Raw genomic sequence first — 21,689 nt, forward strand, 5'->3', positions numbered from 1 at the left:
CAGTAGTTTGGCAAATTCAGATTAGGAATTTGAAAAATATTCATCCTGTCCACATAACTAAATAGGACTCATAATTAATGGCTAATACAAGTTTCCTAAGTGTACTTCTTTGGTGACAGTTAATCAGAAAGGAATATTGGAAAAGTGAACTATAAGAGTGACTACATTATTATTTTAATGTGGTACATACGAGAGACAGTTTATGCACTGTCCAGATACTTACACTGAAGCCGCCAATTTCATGGAGAGAAATGGAAGGAATACTGTGTCAACTGTACGTCTAAAATTGACAATGATTTGCTATTCTCAGAGAAGAAAGGAATTTTACTGGATTTACTTGGGCCTGAAATTCGACAATATAACCAATGGAAAAAAGCTGAACTGGAGAAAAAGATAACCATGTATTTGAAAGCACTGGATGACTTAGATAGTCACCAGTCGCCTACAGTGCGTGTGGCAAATGATATGTACAAGTTCTTCCACAGGAAGAAGGAAAAAAAAGCACGAAACTAAAGCCTATTATTTATTCTGCCTTAAATAATATCTCTCTCTTATACGTTTGCTAATCTGCATGATGAATTAATCAGAGACCAGATATTCAGGCATAACAGGAGGAGGAAGGCAGTGCCATAAATACTGAGGGTAGACTGCAATTCTGCTTTAAAGGAGATTCTGGCTATAATTAGGAAATCTGAAATTTTAGCCAGCTGTACTAAAGCAGTTTTCGAATCTGGCATGGCAAACTAGGTAGTAGGTTAAATGAGTCAAAAGAAAACTGCACAGAGTAACAAAACTCATCAATCTAGTGATAGTAAAATCAATAAAATGTCTTGGAAAACTAATAAAATCACAATTGAATACCACTTCCAATAACTAAGACAGATAATTTAGCAAATAATAAGAGGTGTCCTGCTTGTAACCACAAATGTTCAGAATGTGTTATTAAATGACATTTTCTAAGGGAATGCAAAAGGAAGGGTAATAATCCTAATGTGGAGTGCATAAAGAAAACACATGGTAGTGACACTTCAGAGAGGGATGACTCAGCTAACAACAGTTGTGTGCTTAATGTAAACGGGGGAGGTTTACGTTTGAAACTTACTACTTGCACTAGCTTGGTTTGCAGGGTATATATTACAGGAATAAAAATAAAAATTGGGGGGGGGGGGGGGGGGGAATCGCCTTATACCATTGTTTTTTTTAAAATTTAAATAATTATTTTAATTTTCTTTTCTTTCATGTCTCCTGAGAAACATCAACTTAGAAACCCATAACAATGGTCGCACATATAGCAATCATAGGATAGCCAGTTATTATATCTTCAATGAATACATACAGCAATACAAAAAATGTCATTGAATATTACAGTTCTCCCCCCACACCCCAGATATAGAGAAATCCAAAACCCAATTCATGCATCTCTCGGTCTGTCTCCTTTCAGGTTCAGAGACTCTAGTAAGGTTGGTCCCCTCTCACCGTGTTCTGTGGGGTCCCGTCTAGGAAATCCAAACCGTAGTGATCTATCCAACCCGCCCCATATCCTACGGAACTTTCTGGGGCACCCCCTGCTTTTGTACGCAACTCTTTCAGCTACCATGTAGAAGCCCAACCTCCTTTTACACTTGTGAAGTGCCGGTGTGCCTGACGTGCCCCAGTATGTTGCCACATCTCGTATTGCCACCACTAAGTCTGGTGAACTGAAGAGCAAATGTGGCGTGGTAAAGTCCACATCACAAGGGATGCCCAAAAGCACAAACTTCAGGACTGCTGGAATTGATACTCCTAGTACCATGTTTAATTCATGCTAGATTTCTTCCTAGTATTTTTGTATGTTCTGGCAACCCCACAGCGTATGAAGGAAATCTCCTACTTAAATATGCCAGCGCTGACAGTACGGAGTCTCGGCTCGCCTTATTTTGTGTAGTCTTGCTCTATCATAGTACACTCTATGAAGAATTTTGTATTGTATGAGATGTAGTCTTGCCTTGATTGCCACATCTCTGGGGTGCATCAGTGCCGCCTCCCAGTCAATGTCCTCCATAGTACCTAGCTCGCCCACCCAGGTCTTTCTAAATCTACCAAGGTTATCGGGCATGTTGTTGGTCAGGGTCTTGTAGGTAAGGGATACTACTTTGGTCACCAGTTCCTCTTGTAGCAATCCCCCTTCGAGGGGTGTGTACTCTGGTATGTACGCCGCCACCAGCCCTTCTGCTAACCATGCATGACTTTATTGTGCGTATTTAATCAATTGGGAGCTATGGAGTTGATACGTGGAGCAGAGGGCGGAGAAATATTTGAGGTCTCCTTTTTCGAGAATATGTCCAACATTGGTGATACCCAATAAGCCCCACAGTTTCCCAAGTTCCCAGAGCCATTTCCCTTTCCCCACTAGGGTCGGCCTTGTAATCATTCGGTCCCATCCTAGGGTTCTTGTTGCGGGGAGCAGCCTGCATATTCCCTTTCCCCCGTATAGGTAGTGAAAGAATGTGTGGGGTGAGCCCAGGCTGTGTGTATCCAATTATCAATAGGGGGCAAATGTGCCACCCAGAAATAGGCTTCAATATCTGGCAGTGCCAACCCACCATTGTATGAGTTACGTTGCAATGTCTTCAGGACAATCCTCGGGTGCTTCTCTAACCACAATAGTGAGCGGAGTTCCAAGTATGTTTCCCTAAATATCGATTTGGGGAGTGGACGGTGGATGTCCTGGAGGACATCGAGGAACTGGGGCACGGTAATCATTTTGAACATGGCCGCTCGGCCCATTATAGTAAGAGGCAAGTCTTTCCAGCTCTCTACATCTTCCTTAAATTGGATCATGACCCGCCTGATGTTGTGAGAACGGCAGACCTCAGTATGTGGTGTAAGGAATATTCCAAGATACTTAAAGCCCTCCAGAACAACCTTTAAGTCACCTGGCAGGGAGGGCCATTCCAGTATCTGTCTGGGGCTAAATACAATTGATTTATGCCAGCTGATCTTCTGTCCAGAGTGTTGTCCGTTGTTGTCAAGTATTTGGAATAGGGTGGGGATCATCGTGCCAGGCTCCGTTATATACAGGAGAATATCATCCGCATAGAGGGATAGATATCTTCTCTTCCCCTCGGTCACCAGGGCTAATCCTAAAGCCCCGCACCCCCCTGGTGTTGTCTAACTGCGCATGCTAAGGATATTACTATTAAGGCAAACAGGAGTGGGGACAAGGGGCATCCTTCTCTGGTCACTCATCCAATTGGTAAACAGTGGCAGAGCCTACCGTTTACTCGTACAGATGCTCTAGGGCAGTGTACAACGCAAACCATTTCCTTTTGTTCATCCAAATCCGAATTTAACCAATGTAGAGTCTAGAAAGGGCCAATGTACTCCGTCTAGCACCTTTTCTGCATCTAAGGACAAAAAGACACGCCGGTCGTCTCGGCCGATTACCACCATCAGCCAGTTATGTATACTATGGTGGTTCCATCGGATAACGTGCCCGAGCATAACCCAGATTGATCACTGTGGATTAGGGTCAGTATAACACGCAGGAGGCGCGCAGCCCTGATCGTAGTGAATTTTTTTTCCTTTGTGTTCAGCAAGGAGATGGGGCAGTACGAGTCACACCTATCTCTGGGCTTGCCTTCCTTGTGTATGGCAACTATCGTGGCATTCCGGAGGTCTAAAGGGAGGATACCACCTTTAAGCGCAACTTGGTGGAGGGATAGCATGGGCGCGGGGGGTCAGTAAATCTGTAAACTTTTTAAAGAGCTTGGTGGGTATACCATTCGGACCCTGAATCTTACCCACCTGCAGTTTAGTCGCTGCCTCCTTCACATTTGTAAGAGTTAGTTCTTCACCTAGTCCTTTCACCTCATCATCTAATTCGGGGGTCTGAGTTTTTCACTAGTCCTCTATGGCAGAGGAGTAGGAGTCAGTAAATGATTGTGTCTCGTAGAAAGTACTATAGTGAGTAGCGAATGCAGTCACTATTTGGTCGTCAGTATCGTGTGTAGTGCCCAGGTCATCTACGACACAATTCACCCACCTATGCGCCATTTCTCAGTCAGATCAGTAGGTTTCCAGCTTTATCTCAGACGTCATCGAGTCAGTGGCCTGTATCTAATCTGTGTTTTCTTGCTGCAGCTTGGGCTATGTCTCGGTATTCTAGCCTAAGAGCTTCTAGCAGTTGGGTAGTCAACGGGTCTGGTGTATCAATGGCCTGTCTCTACAGGGTATGCAATACCTTATACCATTGTTGACAAAGTCGTATGGCTTTGTATATACTATACCAAAATGAAATATAGTGTGTACAGAGTCCAGTGGAACCCCAAAGGTAGGCCAAGGTACAAGTAGATAGCACCTTTCTCTCTATTTGTGGTAGTGTGGGCGAGCAGTAAGGCTTTATCAGAGGGTAGTGTTAAGCATTTGTTGTACACATTCAGACACCAAATGATGTCACACACTCAAAGACTGAACTCAGACCAATTTGTTTATATCAAAAATATTACTAAGTTATTTTATTTCTAGAACCAAGCCACGCCTGCTGCAAGTAAGTGAAATAAATGCTTTGCAAAATCTTATGCAATGTTTTACAGTTGAATGCAGGTTCAAATGCAGTTGATTGAATAAACAGGTAAGTCAATGTTTCGAAATTACTTTTCAGTTACTTTAAAGATTACTTTGTACATTACTTTTTAAGTTACTTTTTCTACTCAGTGTGATATGTCTAGATATCACACTGGGACATTTCCTTGAGAAAAGGTAAGTGAATCAGTTTTTGTACATTTGCAATTTTACATGCAAACCAACTCCACACTTAAAATAATTTTCAAGGAAAACAGTCAATGCAATCCTATGGAAGGAAACAAGAGTTATCGGTTTACAGGGAAGTAGTTATTTGTGGGAGTTGGTGTTCTGGGGTTAGAACCAGGGTTCCCCCAGGGTCAAGGATGAACTCAAAGCACGCTCAGCGGCACTAGGATGGCCGGGTGCTGAGGCCCAATGTTATCAAATGTGGGATAGAGGGCTCCCGTTGCTGGCTGTTCACGAGCAGGCCACCAGGTTGTGGAAGCAAAACTCCTAGTGTTAGGCTCAGGGTAAAGGGGGGTCCGAGTTAGCACACAACAAGAGAATCACCTTCCGCCTCCTCACCCACGCACACAAAGCCCTACACGACCAAGGCCCGAGCTACCTCAACAGCCGAGTCAACTTCTACGCTCCCAAACGCCACCTCCGATCAGCCAACCACGCCCTCGCCGCCGTCCCCCGCATCCGAAGAACGACTACAGGGGGAAGGTCCTTCTCCTACCTGGCCGCCAAGACCTGGAACTCCCTCCCGTCCGACCTGCGCCTGACCCAAGACCACCTCTCCTTCAGGAAGAAGCTGAAGACCTGGCTGTTCGAGCAGTAGCGGCACCCCCCCCCCCCCCAGCGCCTTGAGACCCTACGGGTATGTAGCGCGCTTTATAAGTGTCACTGATTGATTGATTGATTGAAGGTGCACCGGCAGCGGTGGCTGGGTGCAGGGTGCTGTTTTGACATCGGGTACCCTGTTTTCAATGGGAGTTGCCGTTTTTTTGCGATTTTGGCTGCAGGCTCGCTCCAGGAAGGCTTACGGGAGGAATTAACAGCTGGGCAGGTAAGTTGGAGGGCTCGGGGACAAAGGTGCACCTTGGGTTCTCTTCTCCAGGGCGCAGGGCGGCTGGATGCAGGGGTGTCTTTTGAGGTTGGATTTCACCTTATCGGGCCACTCGTGGTTGGGAGGGGGAATCTCCATGCAGAGGCTGCAGGTGAAGCCGGGGAGTCCTGGAGGGTTCAACCCACGGTGAGGTCCCCCAGAGCGCTGGGGGACCTCACTGGGATCGGTGAGCCACTCCGATTCGGGCCGTAGGAGTCTTGTGCAGTGGTGGTTCCAGGCGCTGGGTTTCTTGGTCCTCAGCAGGCTCCGAGTTTTTCTTGGCTGTTTCTTTGAACAGAGCTGCTGTTCACAGGAGGTCCAGTCTTTGTTGAAGGTAATCAGTCCTCCCAGGGGTTCTGGAGGTCGCTGGCGGCAGGACAAGGTGACTTTTGACGCAGGATCTACGGATACTGCATACGGGCCGGTACACCCAGGGCCAAGTCAGTTCTTCTCTGCAGTCTCCTCTGCTGGGCGTCTTCTTTTGTCCTCCTCCTTTGTAAGTTGCGGGAATCTCTCTTATTGGTTAAGGGCTGCCCCCTAAATACTGTATTAAAGGGGCGTTTTAGGGATATCGAGGTCAGTAGCCAATGGGCTACTGACCTTCGGGTGAATACACCTTTGGTATGCTCACCCCATGTTGGGGAGTGGGCACAATCCCGGATCCTGATTGGAGAGTGCCTGCCATCTGCAAGATAGCGGGCACTGAAGAGTGGGTTTCACCTCCCCCTCCTGAGGGGTGGGGTTGGCAGAGGTGGGCAAACCTTCTGGATTGTGCTAATATTTCCTGCCTGTCTTCCCGCCGAAAAGGGGGGCAGGAAAGGCTGGGGGGGGGGGGGGTCGCGTTACAAAGGCAGCAAGACCTTTGAAGCTCCCCTGCCACAGATGGTTCTTCCTGGCCTGGAGGAGGTGTGACCATCTCCTCCCAGGAAAGGCTTTGTTTCTGGGCTCAGGGACCGAAGGCTCCCACCCCAGGGGTCCAGAAACATGGCTTGTGGTGACAGGGAGCCCACCAGAAGCTGGTCGTTTTTCAGGGGCATCTCCAAGATGCCCCGTGGGTGATTTTTAGGTCTCGCCTGACCCAGCGCATGCGCTGGTCTGGCGAGACTTATTGCTACCAGGCCAGCCTAGAGCTACAGTGCATGTGCGCGGGCGCGTGCTTTACCGCGATTACTTTCACTTTCGCGGACGCTTTGAGGTGTGATCGTGATCCTGATCACTTTCGCGGCCGCATGGCCGCTTTGCAAAGCCAATAGGTCTCGCTTTTGGGACCTTATAAATATTTAGTTATGCAACTGTTGCATGGCTAAACACTTATAAGGTCCCAAAGGCGAGACCTATTGGCTATGCCAATGCTTGTTCATTAAATCCCACACTGGCATCAGTGTGGGTTTAATGTGCTGAAAAGTTTGATACCAAACTTCCCAGTTTTCAGTAAAGCCATTATGGTGCTGTTGAGTTCGTAATGACAAACTCTTACTTACAATGTCTAAGAAATGGTCTAGACACTATAGGGGTACAGGGTTCATGCACCTGTACCCTTACCACTGGTATAGTGCACACAGCTAGAGGGGTGGAGGACCTAGGCCAGGCAGTGGGTTGTAGGCATGGCACACAGGGAAGTGCGCCTCGGGGGAAGGGCGAGTGGTGGCCTCAAAGAGTGGCACAATAAGTGTTGCAGGCCTTAGAAGCCTTTCCCGGCCACAGTGCCCTTGGTACCTTTTACAGGGAACTGACAGATGGCCAGAGAGGTGCCAATTGGGGGTACAAGGTACAGTTTTTGAAAAGAACAAACACCCTGGGAACCTGATTGGCAGGGAGCCAGGGCAGGGAGCCAGGGCACATCAAGTCAAAGTGCATCAGTAGTCTGGCAAAAAGTGAGGGGGTTACTTTAACAGAAACCCAGCTTTCTACAAGGAGCCATTTGTAAATACTTTAGGTGAAAATTAAAACCAGCAAATATTCAATCTGACAGTTTTACAGCTGAACCCATTCCCATGGTCTGTTTACAAGGGTTGCATAGGAATGTAAATGGTAAAATGTATGTCGCAGAGAGTGGGCCTTCACTTTTAGGTTGACTGACCAGCATTATTTGGACATAGTATTAGACCAAAATAGTTTAGAAAGGAGCTGAAGGTAGGTGAAAGTGTAGACATTGGATACAAGTCGATAAAGGAATTTCAGGTGTGGTTGGTAAATTAAAATGGTTACAACATAAGATAGCACCAACTTAAATGCCTATTCCATGGTATATAAAGGGAGAAACAAACTTTTGTGACAAGAAAGGAGGCTAAGCAAGAGCTTAAAAAGCGTCAAGATTTTGGAATAACTGACCCAGAAGAGTCTAACGAATGGATTTCTCTTTTGGGATAGCAACAATCCACTGCTGATCCAAGCCTGAGAGGCAACCTAATAAATTGCAAACAGCCTACAAAAGTGATGAATGGCATTATGTCTTTTGTTTTTCCTGTAAAGTGGTAATTGGTGGCAAGCTGAGGTTGAGTCTATGGCCGAGAACTATTAATTGCCTTTTTTATAAGTAGACAATGTATCTTTGGAAGTGAATACCTATCCACTAAACATTCGTTTTGATGTCTCTACGGTCGGCGCAAAGTCTAATTTTTCCATTTGTCATTTTCCAAAACTTCAAGTATTAAATATTTAAGGAAGAAGACGTACTGTTTTTTTTCCAAGACAACATATTTTTCTTGAGGAAAAGATACAAATGTTCATGATAAACCTCTTAGAAAGGTTCTATCAGTGTTAGAACAAAAGGCCCAAACTACTTAATTTTCAAAATGTAAATGTGCAACTCCTACTGTAACATATCTGGGTCATGAAAAAGGACCATAGGAAATCAAACCTATGAGGGAGTTGGTAGAAGGTGTGTAGAATGCTCTGTCTCCTATGATTAAGGAGGAATTAATACCATTGTGAGTAATAAAGGTTTGAGTGCATTTTTAAAACAAGAGTTAAGAGGGAAAGAAATGGTCATAGCTTTCGCTTGACGAAGTTTGTCACAAACAGAAGAGCACAACTCAGCAATGAAGCATGAGACATTGGCATGTGTTTGAGGATTAGAACATTTCAGATCTTTTGTATGGGGAAAATTTTTTGAAATAAGCACTGATCAACCCAGGCCTACGCTGTATTTACATGAAAATGAATAATGTATCCAGAAGACAAGCCGACTTGAGGACAAGAGCGACCTTGCAAAGCGGTTACATAGGTGGCTGGGCCTACGTTTCTCTTCCAATATACTGGACCAACCGTATTTGGAGGCCAGTTACTCAACTCACATTAAGAAAAGGTTTATGGCTGTGTGGCTAAGCTCCTTCACGACACCGGACTACCCCCCCAAAATAGATGGAAGCAGGAAAGCTATGAGCAAAAAGTGCTGACTATGCAAATCAGCTGATGAAACCTTGATACATTTTTTTTGCATTTGTCCATGCTTGTTGAAAGACCGAAGGGCCCTACTACGCAAAGAACTAAGGGCACTGGAAATTCAGAGTTGCAGGCAAGCACTTACTGAACCGCTCTGCCCACAAAACCTAATGCTGAACATTTGTATCATCCAATTCCTTGACATCTTCACAAAAGAGGTAGCAGCCACTGCACAGACAAATGGGTCTGGTTGCAGGGGGTACTCTGAGGAGAACACAGCCCTTTTTAGGTCTCGCCTGAGCCAGCGCTTTAGCGCTGCTCTCGCGAGAGCTTTTGTAAAAGGGGGATTTGGAAGTGCAAACCAGTGCTTTCAGGTCGCCAACTACAGTGCATGTGCGCCGGGCGCGCGCACCATTTGGCAGCCTGCGTTATCATTTCGCGGCCGCTTTGATGTGCTCAATGAGCCACGCGGCCACTGAGAACATCAAAGCGGCCTCGAAAGTGCACACCATTTGCCACCCCCTCCCTTATCCCACTTCCTGCTTGTGCTTCTTTTGTTCTTGTTTACCTTCTGGCTAGAGGCAGCTGACAGAGTTGAAAAGTTGGCAATTTAAAACGTCCTGCGGAGATTTGGAGACAAGTTGAGGCGACCCCGCAGTATTGCCTTTATTAAGCTTTTAATAAAACAAAACTCCTATTTCATCATGACCCGCACAGTGCTGCTGCTTATGGCCGCACCGCGCTCATCCTTCTCAGTTATACAATCATCTCTCCACTCCTATTACATGTGCTGTAATAATCACTGGCCCACAGTGCCGCTTCTCATTGAACACAGCCCTACAGGGCTACTATTCAGTTATTCGTGCCTTTTCCTATTCCTGGATGACAGGGGAGTTCACGAGACGAGTTTACATAAGATGTCAAAGTTTATGTTCTAGAGCCTCGAGTCTGGCCTACCGCTGCCCGCCCCAGCCCCCTGTTCTGGCAGCACCCCTTACCAATGTTTATTTCACCAGTTAAAGCAACAATCGTAAACTCCCGCAGCCCTCAGAACGAATGTAATCTGCAAACGGCTACCCTAGTCCGCTCATTTTAAGCGGGGTGTCTAAGCGCTCTAGATGTTGTCAGATAAGGGCAATTGCGAATTTGAAGAAACGGGATGTGCACAAGACCACAAAGTGCAGTGAACTTGGGGAGCTGGGATTCGAAGTGTGGTATTGTGCTGAGGCGTGGCTTTGATTGGTGCAGCAGGCACAGTGCCACTATGGAGCATTAGTTTATAATTCATACAGTAGTCGGGTTAGGGGGAGGGAGCATTTTCTTACTCGTGCTAGAGCCCTTGACACACTGGCCCACGAACCACCTCTAACTGTGTACCTAAAACTAAGCTCTATTTCTAGCGCCTCGGAGACCACCCTCAACAGTTATACCTCCCCGGAACCTGGGTGGATGTTTAAGTGAATTCACTGTATGGTCATCTCTGCTACAGAACCACCCATCTCTAGCGCTACCATCAAGTGTCACGGTCCAATGGCGGGTCTATTCCTCGTTATTTTTTGTCCAACGAGAAGGATGAGTGTAATTACTGCTACTTATAGCGCTGTGAAGTTGCGCTTGTGTTAGCGGGTGCTATGTTCCTGCCATGGCAAACCTGCATCTGAAGAGTTTAATTCCCGTGTTTTATGACGGGCTACGAAACGTCTTTTAGTATTTTACGAACCGCACAGCAGCACCTGGTTGAAAGCGAGGTGGGCTCTGCCAAGGGAGGCTAGCAGAAACCCGTCTGCTAGTGCCTCCTCAGCAGCACGGAATAAACATCGAGGTGTCGGGTTGGGCAAGATCTTTCTGCTGTCTTGGTTCTTGAGAAAGATAGCTTTTCGATTTGGTCCTGAGCTTCGACAGATCCTCGGTAGCGGTTATAAATATTTACTTTTAAATTATGTGGCACTTTGTGGCAGAAATAGGTGGAAGTGACTTGCAGCAGTGACGACTGGGGTCGATCTGTGGCGATAGCCCGTGGCAGTAACTCACAGCAGGGAAGTAAACGGCGGGAGCATTTTGTGACAGGTATTTTGACATGAACATGTGACACTCAGTTACACCTGGCAGTAATCTGTGGTAGGCATCTGTGCCCGCAACCTGTTTCGGCAATATACGCCTGAAATTTGTTCCAGCAACGAGTAACAGTAATCTGTTTCAGTAATCAGTAATCCATAGGAGGAATATATGGCAGTAATCCGTGCTATTACAGGAAACCCTGACACTGCTTTGTGGTAGGAATCAACAGTATACATTCCAGAATGTTGCTTTGTTTGAGGACGTCAGCTGGAATTTTAAGACCTATTGTCAGGGCCACTGGAATGATGCGATTGTGCGGCGATTCACATAATTGTAGATTTTCAGCGTTTGCCACATAATTTATCACCTGCCGAATAATCTGCAGATTATAGAAACAATTTTTTTTTTTTATTTCACCTCAAACGGATAAAAAGTTAGTAAAAACACAACCGACACCTGGTACTAATCACGTGCAATTAATACACACCCAGTGTTAACAAGTTTAAAAATGACAATGCAATGAAGTAATACTATCACAAAATGTGCCGCATAAATTGTCTTTTCTTGCAACATAATTTACTCCACCCTGCCACATAATTTGCCCCTCCCCAACCGCATAATTCCAGTGGCCCCATCTATTGCTACATCACCCTCTAGATGGCCCCTTTAAGGATCTGGTTCCTTGCCTTTACCAACCTATCTTGACCCCCCTGTGCCAGTTCTGTTGGAACACCCACCAACGTACGCATATAGATGTGTCTGCTTCGATGCCCTCTGCACCTGAAGGGCACGCACTCACTCACTGCCCTTGCACGCCTGCGCACTCTTCTCTCCAGGCAGAATTCCTATACACACTCAATGGGCACTAAAGCTGATACACTTGGTGCAGACAGGGCCGGGCTGCAAACAAAGAAAAGCATTGGCATAGCCAAAAGGTCTCGCTTTTGGGACCTTATAAGTATTTAGTTATTCAGCACAATATCCTTGGAGCAACAACATCAACTGTTGCATGGCTAAACACTTATAAGGTCCCAAAGGCGAGACCTATTGGCTATGCCAATGCTTGTTTGGTATGTCACTAAGGGAGGTGCCTGAATAATCAAAGAGTGTTTGTCCAAGACGGCCGTTCCAGAGCACTATTATCTTAATAAATTACAGCACTGATGAATTTGCCCAATCACACAGCAAACACTACCTTTCATGAGACCATAGCCTTTTATTACTATTTTAAGATTTCTTTTAATAGGAACAAATGAGATAGAGTCATACAGGTCTCGAAAATCTACATACCCATTCGCTACTATGGAGAGTCAGATTTTATCAGGTCGAGCTATATTTAGGACCTACTCTCCCGTTCTGGCGAGCTGACGAAGAACAGGTGTTCTGTTCAGTCAGAAATTGAAGGATCAATAAAAACGCCTTTAAATCTTATTTTTATCTTGTCACGTTTGCTCTGTGTTCAGAGACAGAGGCCAGAAGTCAGTTTACAATTACTTTTCATTCTCTGAATTTTGTTAAGCAAACTGTCTGGCCTGCTGTGCAAAGTGTGAAATGAAAGGCACTAGGGTATCAGGTTTTGCCCAATACACAATTAAATAGCAAATAAGCCAACTGTTCAAACATATCAAAATATTTTAGTAGTTGTGAAAGCTTATTTTTGTACTTTTAATAGGGTGAAAAATCGGAACACTACTTTGTGATGATCAAACGATAAATATTTTTTTCTGAAATCCCATTTTCAAAGATTGTTAATACACTATATCGTTTTATCAGTAAAGCTGCATGGTAGTGGTAAGGTTTTTGGCCATTCCTTGGAAATGTAGCGTCTGTAAATGACAGTGCACTACCACATTATGCTTTAGTCAGGGCGCGAAAAATCGAAACTATTAGTAGACCTACAGGTCTAGTAACTTGAAAAAATATGCTTGACCTCTGTCTCTGAAAGCAGAGAAAATGTGACAAGATAACAAGATTTAAAGGCATCTCTATTGCTCATTCACTTTGTTAGCAATAAAAATGCCTTTAAACCGTGTTATCTTGTCACATGTGCTCCGCTTTCAGAGACAGAGGTCAAAAGTCAGTTCTTCTTACTCGCCAGAAAGGGATTTTTTTAGCCCCGTTAGTAATATATTTCTTTAAAGCAAGTGTTTAAACATGAACTGAGACACACTCCTGCCCCTATGGCAATGCTAGCCGTAAACAGGAAGGCAAGTCAGGGATCATGTGTACCCTATATGTGGGATAGATTCTTATTGCACACAGAGGAAAAGTTTGGTCTATTTAATCAAACAAAAGAGTTTCGCTTTGTACAGCAGAAATGCTCAACTCGCATGCTTGAAGGTGGACTCCCAAGCAAGAATGAAGAAAAAGTCTCTGTAAAACAAAATATTTGCCAATGATCACACAATTTGAGACCCGTTTTCATGGGAAGTAAATTACAGTTAGGTCGAGTAGATTATTCAAGTTACTCGACGTACAGGCCTAGTACCATTTTTATGATTTTATTTTTCGTGGCCCGTCATGTAATGACCAGACTGTTTTCATAACGTGGAACTTGACGAATTGGTGCAACTGTACAATAAATTTCACCTTTCATAAATGCTCTTGCATCTCATTCCATCTCATGGTTTTTCTAATGATAAACGTGAAATAGTTATGTAAATAATTAAACTTTTAAAAAAAATGTTCTAGTTCTAGTTAATCATGCAGTTTTATTAGTAGTGTAATGGTTTCAATTATCTATGCACTTTACAAACAAATAACTAGTGGATTACAAAAGCTGTTCCCTTGTATTGTCAAGCTGTCATTAAGATCTCAGGATTTTAACTACAAAATAAGCCATGTACCAGGGATAAATAAAGTGTCTGATTGACTGAGTAGATTACCTCTTCCTTTGAATGGAAATCCATGGAATGAATGGGAGGATTGTGTATGGCACTCTTAGAAGCTGAAGACGTAGGATGCACAAGAAGAGAGAACTGGTTAAAAGCTTACAATAAGGAAAACTAAGTGTGAAGTAATGATTTTTTTAAAGAAGGATAGCCAAAAAAGACAATGTCAGTGGTGTACTCAAAATCTTTTGGTAGGTTATCTGTGAATTAGGCACTTTTGCATACAATGTGATGAGATGTGAAAAAGTAGTACCTTCTTTAATTTTAAGAGAGAAAAGATTTTACAGATGTGTCATGAGGGACATCTGGGCATTGTTAAGTGCAGGTAAAGAATTGAGAGGTCATAGTGGTGGCCGACAGTAGATGTTGATTGTGAACGTTTTGTATGAAATGGTTCTAAATACGTCAAATCAGAAATAACATTACGTACTTTTTGTCCTACTTTAAGTCCTTTGAACTAAAATGCCAAGGGACACAATACGAATAGATAGGAGTTCACTGCAGACTGAAGAAGGTATTAGCAAATACATCCTTGCTTTGGTGGTCATTTTTCCAAATGGGTAGAGTTAGAAATCATTTCAAGAGATGAGATTCTGACGTTATCCTGAAATGTTTAGATGATCCATTATTAAGAGAAGGACTGTCAAGCAAAATATTTAGTAACAACGGATCAAAATTTAAATCTACAGAAATTGAAGGTAAACTAGCCAGGAATAATGCAGTGGAAAGGTTTTGTAGAGTGATCAAGAGGATCACTCAGTTAGCTGTCATAAGCAACAAAAGTTGGATAATTGAAGTGAAAAGAATGTCGGGGCTCGTCGATTACCACCTTCTGTTATAGGCTATAGTCCTTCTGAAATTATGAGACACAGGAAACTATGTGCAAAAGTCCCCCTTTACGAGCAGACTTCGTAGCCTTATCTCTAATAGGGATCAAGATTGTAATCACAAACTTCTGTTAAACCAAGAAAGCTGCAGGTTTCTTTATCGGATACATGATCCAAATTACTTCAAGAGAGTATGTTTCAAGACACTTAGAGTCTTGGTTACTATTTGGCGGGAAATTGCTACTGCGTATTCTCTGCCGATTTTACTAAGTTTCCACTGTGGGATAATCCACTTCTCCCAGACATCTTCCAGGATAGTGTTGCCAAACAATGGGCTAATCTTGGAGGGCAGAAACTGGAAGATCTCTATGATTGCGTATTTTCTACTTTTCAACATCTACATGGTACTTTTTTGTTACCACAGCAACACTATTACAAATATTTCCAATTTAGGAACTATTTTGTTAGATCACAAGGTCTTAAATCGGTAGAGACTCAGCAATTATTGATATTCTTACATGAATCTCCCCAGAAGAAGCCAATGCGCACAGCTGATCAGCTTTTTAGCCATGATAGATCGGACCCTCTTATATAGTTATCTACAAAATAGAGTGCAATTTTTGGTGAGTAAATAGCCCTCACGGTATTCGACAATGCATTATTAACACTAAAAGATGCCATTTGGTCTATCAATTTGAGACTTCAGCATTTCAAAACTATATGTATGCTGTATTACACGCCCGACAAGATAGTAAGGTGGGGACAAACAACGATTCAACACTCTAGCAGCAGGACGAACTGTCCTAAATGTGGAGAGCATGCGGCTAACATTGTTCATATATTTGCCACATGCCCTCAGCTAGTGGCTTTTTGGCACGAGATCATGTCTGTCTTGAAAAATCGTGTTAGATTACATATGACTCTTTCTAGTAAGGCGATATTGTTGGGTTATAAGATTGATTCTGATCGAGCAAGGTGCGCATTAATGGCTATAGTTATAGTCACCGCTAGATTGGCTATAGCTCATGCATGGATTTCCTCTAGGCCATGTAATGCAGCAGAATGGTGGTGTATATTTCTAGTTTTTTGAAAGGGAAAAAGGCTTTGGCTAAGGTTAGGTGGGTCTAAGTCAATGCGGAAAATGTAACGCTATTTGGCATGGTATGAATCAGGATTGATTTTTAAAAATCTGTGGCATTTTTATTCTGTTCATTTTTTCTATTTGCTTTGATTTCTCCCCCTCGTTACTAGAATGTATATATGTATTTTGAAAGAATCTACTATGGTGATGTAATGTTTCTCCTTTTTGTTTTTGTCTTCTTTGCAAAATAAAAAAAAAAAAGGCAAGTTTAGGTTGGGTAAGTGGTCTCCTAATGTAGCAAGAAGTGGTCTCCTGATGTAATAAAGAGTATTATAAAGAAAGTTCAAGACATGCACAAGAAATTCTCTGATGACAAATGGTGCATTCTGTACTGACTTGAAAGAGGGAGAACGGATGCATCTGAAGAAAGGAGGAAAGTTGTCCAAATGAGAAAGTAGGTTTTTAGAACCATTGAAGGTTCTAGAATGCTTGAAGAATTCGGCAAATGCTAAGTGATGGAAAGGTTCGGCATTTTAGCAGTCTTGCTAGATGCAACTACTCTGATATTGTCAGAGACTACAATTCAGATCAAATCTATGCTGAGAGTAAATGAACAATGAGAGTGATGGTATGATGTTTAAAGGGTTAGAATGGTGGGCAAAGTTTGGAGTCTTTGATCTTTATGAAAACCGTAAGTGTGAGAACAAATTGTGAGTAAAATTCTGAATTCAGTGCAGAAGGCGGACGTCAAGGGTTTTTAAGTTGAGCCGGGTGTCTAATTAACCTTCCTGTGAAATTAAAGGACTATATTTTGGAATAAAGTTACATAATGTGTCAATAAAAATATATTTGTTAGGGGAAAGGTGTGCATTGTGTTGGTATCTAAACATTCTGAGCTACCTCACTGAGGATGATGTCATTGAAGGTAGGTATGGGAAGGTTGGAAGGATTTGTACTGAGGGTGTCAGCTGATACTAGAGGTGGAAGGGTGAAGTCTGCTGTACAGGGATGAAGAATTAAGGTCAACGAGTTTACAGCAGAAATTGTAATCTCCTCGACATACAGAACACCTGTGAAGGTTGAAAAGTCAGGCCAACTCATTAATCAGCTAGCTAACCAAACTCCCGAAAACCATGTAATTCTCTGAAAACCTCAAACATCACACACATTTCCTGCAAGCAATAGCTCTATGTGACTTCATTCAAGATTAGCAATTAGTTTCAAATAATAAAATATGCAAAAATATTGGCAATTTAAAAGACTCTCAAAAAGGTACACACTTTTGCTGACCCATCATGCAAGATCTAATATTGTACATTTATTTACAAAATGCAGAAATGTTAAGATCTTGATAATTTTTATAAGGCCTAGATTACACAGGGAAAAGCCAGAATATAACCAGTATCCACAACAGCAAGTATATTTTAGGTTTACATCCAGTAAAATTTTCTAAAGTTAAATGTGTTCCGTCCACAAGACTCTTCCTCAGAAACAAAATTGTGTAAGTGAATCATGGCAATCAGATATCTGGCATATGCACACACTCATGCCTTAGAGTCTTTTAGGACCGGAGCACCCCACCTGGCAATGCCCATCCTACCCTAGTGGTACAGGAGGAGAGCAGGGGAGCAGTATGTCTGTGTCCCGTATTCCCTCATTACACCAGGATCTCCACTGGTAAAAGTCCATTCACAGATACCCCCAGGGTCTGCACATCCTAAGAAAAGTCTTTTCTTTACATAAAGAAAGAGTACACGTTTCCACCACAGCGGATCTCCCTGTGTTTACCCCTCCTTTGAAAAGCAATCAGCATGCGAGCGGTTGCCTCCACCTCTTCCTAGTGGTTGAGAGACACCACCTTCCACATGACTTTCATAGGGGTATATCGCCCCCAACTGGTTTAATGCCCCCACGCACAAAGGGTCGCCTCTAGGAGAGGGATTCCTTTCACAGGGTTGAACGGACAACCTTCCCACAGACTAGGGAACAGGCCTTTATGCCTCTATTCCATTCCGCAACCAATATTTAGGGCCTGGTGGCGAGTTCTCATGAGCCTTACAACCTCATACAAAAGAGTACACCCATAGCAAGAGTAACAGTCTTGAGCCATTATTTTATGCCGAATCCCAACTGATCTGCACCTGCTACACTGTTGAGACCTGCTACCAGATGGTTCGATTTGCTGTCACAGCTGCCTTTGAGTCCTCAGCTTATGCTCGGTCTTGCTGTCCCTCAAGCCAAAGACTGGGCCCACTCAAAGGATTAATGTTTCTGGATGTTGTGCGTTCTTCCCAACTAAGGCTTACTGTTCTATCTTATTCTAATCTCTCCGAGACATCAGCACCAACTCGAGTTCACATTCTCTTTTCTCGCTGTTATAACACTCAACTTCCCTGACTATCATCACATGCAGGACAGGCCCACCCGTATACCCTCACCTTTTCTGTTCACAGCCCTTGGGCCGCGCAAAACCTCCTAAGGTGTAGACCAGAAGGTAAGTCACTGACATATACTTTGAGTTGTCCAGCCCTGTGCATTTGAGATGTGTTATCCAGGGGTGTGCAGGGGCAATATAGTTATGAAAAGTGCTGTGATGTGTAGCCAGAGTCACTAATTTCACTGTTGAGTAACAACTTTCTGCAAGTTGCTAGAATTCCTAGAACTACATTTTCCTGAGATCCTGTGATGTTAATAGTAGTAGATTAACTGTAGCTGAACCAATTATATTTTCTAATAATCCATGGAGGAAGGCTTTCAACTCTGTTATCCTCACTATACTTGGGTGTGTTAGCTACAGATGTGCCAATCACTTCCTCTCTTAACAACTCTACACAGGCCTTATTTCAGTGGCCTAGTCGGTTGACCCATCTCAAACACCTGTTTGCACAGGGACGCAATTATAAGTAAGTTTCTTAGAGTTTATTGTAGCCGGTGATCACCTGGTATGATAAAGTCTGACCTATGGATTTAAATTGTAGTTTGTTAAACAGGCCTAAATGCAGATTTAAATTGTAGTTGGTTAAACAGGCCTAAATGCAACAGGTTAAAAAAATAAATGAAAAAAACGACAACTATGAAGTTCGAATTAACCTCACTTCAGTCAAGTAGGTGGAGCTGTCAGTGGGCCTTTGTTCTAACAATATTTACAAGTGGTATAGCTACGGATGTACAAATTGTACTACTCGTTAGAACCCACTCCTGATAAAAAGTTTAACTACTAATCTAATTTTCATTAACAGCACAGCTGAGGTAACCACACTTATACAAACTACATCTTCTCACCCTTATGACTGAACTTGAAGTGATGGTATGAGCCCGGAAACCATCATTGAAATACTTTGTTGAGTTAGACAGATACCCTAACCAATCATCATGAATACATTCTAGTACATGGCTGGTGGACTTGGAGAACGGCGATACAGATGTGTTCACCCAGTCATCCTCAACACACAATGGGAGGGGAGGGCATCTGAACGTTCTCTTGCTACCTACAATGACACTGATCTGTGTAATAATACTTTCAGCCGCTGGAAAGATGACAGTGTTCCAGATATTCTTTATCTCTGTCCTCATGTGAGCAGTTTGAGATACTTTTGACCATCCTCCTGATTTTTGCATGGTCAAACCTGTTCTATGATTCGCTTTCCACTTTTACAAACATTGATTGCTTGTCAGAAAATGGATACTCAGCTGACAGCGAGATGGAACATGCCCTGTAGGACTTAGAAACAAGCCAGAAATCTTCATCAGAAATTGGAATGTAGGTTCTGCATATCGCGAACACAGAATCAAAAGGACAAACCTAACAACTAGTGCACAAAGCAAAAAAATACTAATCTACTATCAGCCTCTAAATTCGGGAGTAGCGTGCTAATCGCCGGAAAGCGCTTCAGCGCCTCGCAATGGGCTGTAAGCGCTGTATGAATACAATGTATAATTACAATATGCAAAACTCTGCAATAAATAGAATTTTGGCACTATGACAATACAGCCACATTCAGAGCCTTGACAAGATGTAAACACTGGTCTTAACAGAGCCCATGAACACCTACATAATTTACATAAATGGAGCCTCTTCATATCCAGGCTTCGATGGAATTAAAAAATAAGCATACATGGACGCTCGGTACAACTCAAAACCTGGCAAAATGCATAACTTGGCGCAATCAAAGCCTGGTCTTATTAGAACTCTATTATCAAGCGACCAATGTCATAACATTACTTCACTGCACAACACCAAATGGAACAAGTGAATAGAAGTGAAGTATGTACGACGTGCTCCTTCAAAGGGCCCTTCGTCGACTTCACGTCCAAATGATGCTCAAACCAGTTATTCTCGTCGCTTGTGAACGGAAAAAGATGATTCCTCTTGAAAAAGTAAATGAGACTAGACAGGATTCAATTCACAGTATTGCACCACAGGAATTGAGTGAAAATGATCTACTCATTTTAACATTCCACTTTCCCCACTCATATACTCCTCACCATCGCCGTCTCCGCTGCTAAGCGTTTCATCAAGGGTCGGACCCCTACATCATAAACCCTGTGCTCGCGGTATTCTGAGCCTCGCCTGACACATTTTACCCAGTAAATCACCATCTCAAAGAGTCCTAACCTGGAGTTCGCTCAGCCAGGGGCTCCTCTTCAACCACCGGCTCCTCGTCAACCCTAGCCTCGATTGGTTCATCGTCGTCGCCACCACCAGACTCTGCTTCCGAGTCTTCGTCATAGACAGCAAGAGTTGATAACACGTTTGTTCGGCCCTCCATCATTGCTACCGTTGCGCACCCTGATGACGTACGCACCCCAACAAGGAAGCATCAAGTTGTCGTCATCTTGACAATGTTTCAATGTTACCCGCCCCCAGACAAACTGAGCACCAATAGGAGTGAGCTTGTAACTTAGTGATACACGCTTCAGTGTCAGAGAGCGGCGGCCATCTTATAAGAGGCATGTAGTAAGGCTCTCAGACACAGATGTATGATATCCTGCTTTATTGCTAAGCTAAATCGGTAATACAAGGATGTCCACAGGAACAACACGAACTCCACCAGAATGAGGCAACACATTCCAAACCCCTTTATTAATACCCATTCCATAAAGCAGCATTACATTCTACACATGCTAGATTCCCCCCACACATCTAGTAATACAACCTAATTACTACACACACCCCTTCCTTAAATAAATGAAACACAAAAAGGGAAATACATAAATTGCCTGTTAACAGAAATATATGGAAGGAAGTATATAAATATGTACAATAACAACTGAAAAACAAGAGAGCCTCTCACCCACACACAAAATCGTCTTACCCCTTAGGAGTTTTAATCACTCTGCCAGACCTGCTAGATCTTTCTGCAACAACTGTTTCTCTTGCTAACTCAACATCTTGCTCACTAACAAACCTTTTTAAGTTCTTTGATGGTGCCTTTACTGGTAAGCCAACATTCTTTCTTTCCACACTTTCTCTTTCCACAATAGGTAAAGCTTCCATCCACCAATAATTGCACCTTTCTTTCACCTTAACATTTTTTGCTTCCTCTGTCACGCCTTGACGAGCCACAGAAATGCGACTCATGTGGAGAACACTACCATCTTCTAATCTTACGGTGTTCCTCATGACTTTCACCAACCTTTTGGATCCAGAGAACTGGCTATGTCCTTTCCCCACCTTTTTCCCACATTTGACTCTGACCAATTGTCTTTCTTCCAAACACATCTCCTTAGTATTGTGTTTGGTATCAAAATAAGTTTTGTTCTTGTCTTGAAAAGCTAGGATACATTTTTGT

The 21,689-nt window shown here is 43.3% G+C and overlaps 1 protein-coding gene across 2 annotated transcripts in view; it reads right to left on the minus strand.

Annotated features, from left to right (window-relative positions):
* SAP30BP (SAP30 binding protein) overlaps nt 1-20,756 on the minus strand; it is a 263,859-nt gene extending 243,103 nt beyond the window's left edge. Inside the window, exon 1 of one of the 2 annotated variants that reach the window (XM_085616988.1) lies at nt 20,513-20,756. In XM_085616988.1, the coding sequence (XP_085473114.1) occupies nt 20,513-20,669 (157 nt within the window). In that variant the 5' untranslated portion in view covers nt 20,670-20,756. The remainder of the gene's footprint in view (nt 1-20,512) is intronic. The other variant, XM_085616989.1, reaches the window with a different exon arrangement.
* Between the last annotated feature and the right edge of the window lie 933 nt (nt 20,757-21,689).

Source organism: Triturus cristatus, chromosome 7, assembly GCF_964204655.1.
Source record: "Triturus cristatus chromosome 7, aTriCri1.1, whole genome shotgun sequence".
Classification (NCBI taxonomy): Eukaryota; Metazoa; Chordata; class Amphibia; order Caudata; family Salamandridae; genus Triturus; species Triturus cristatus.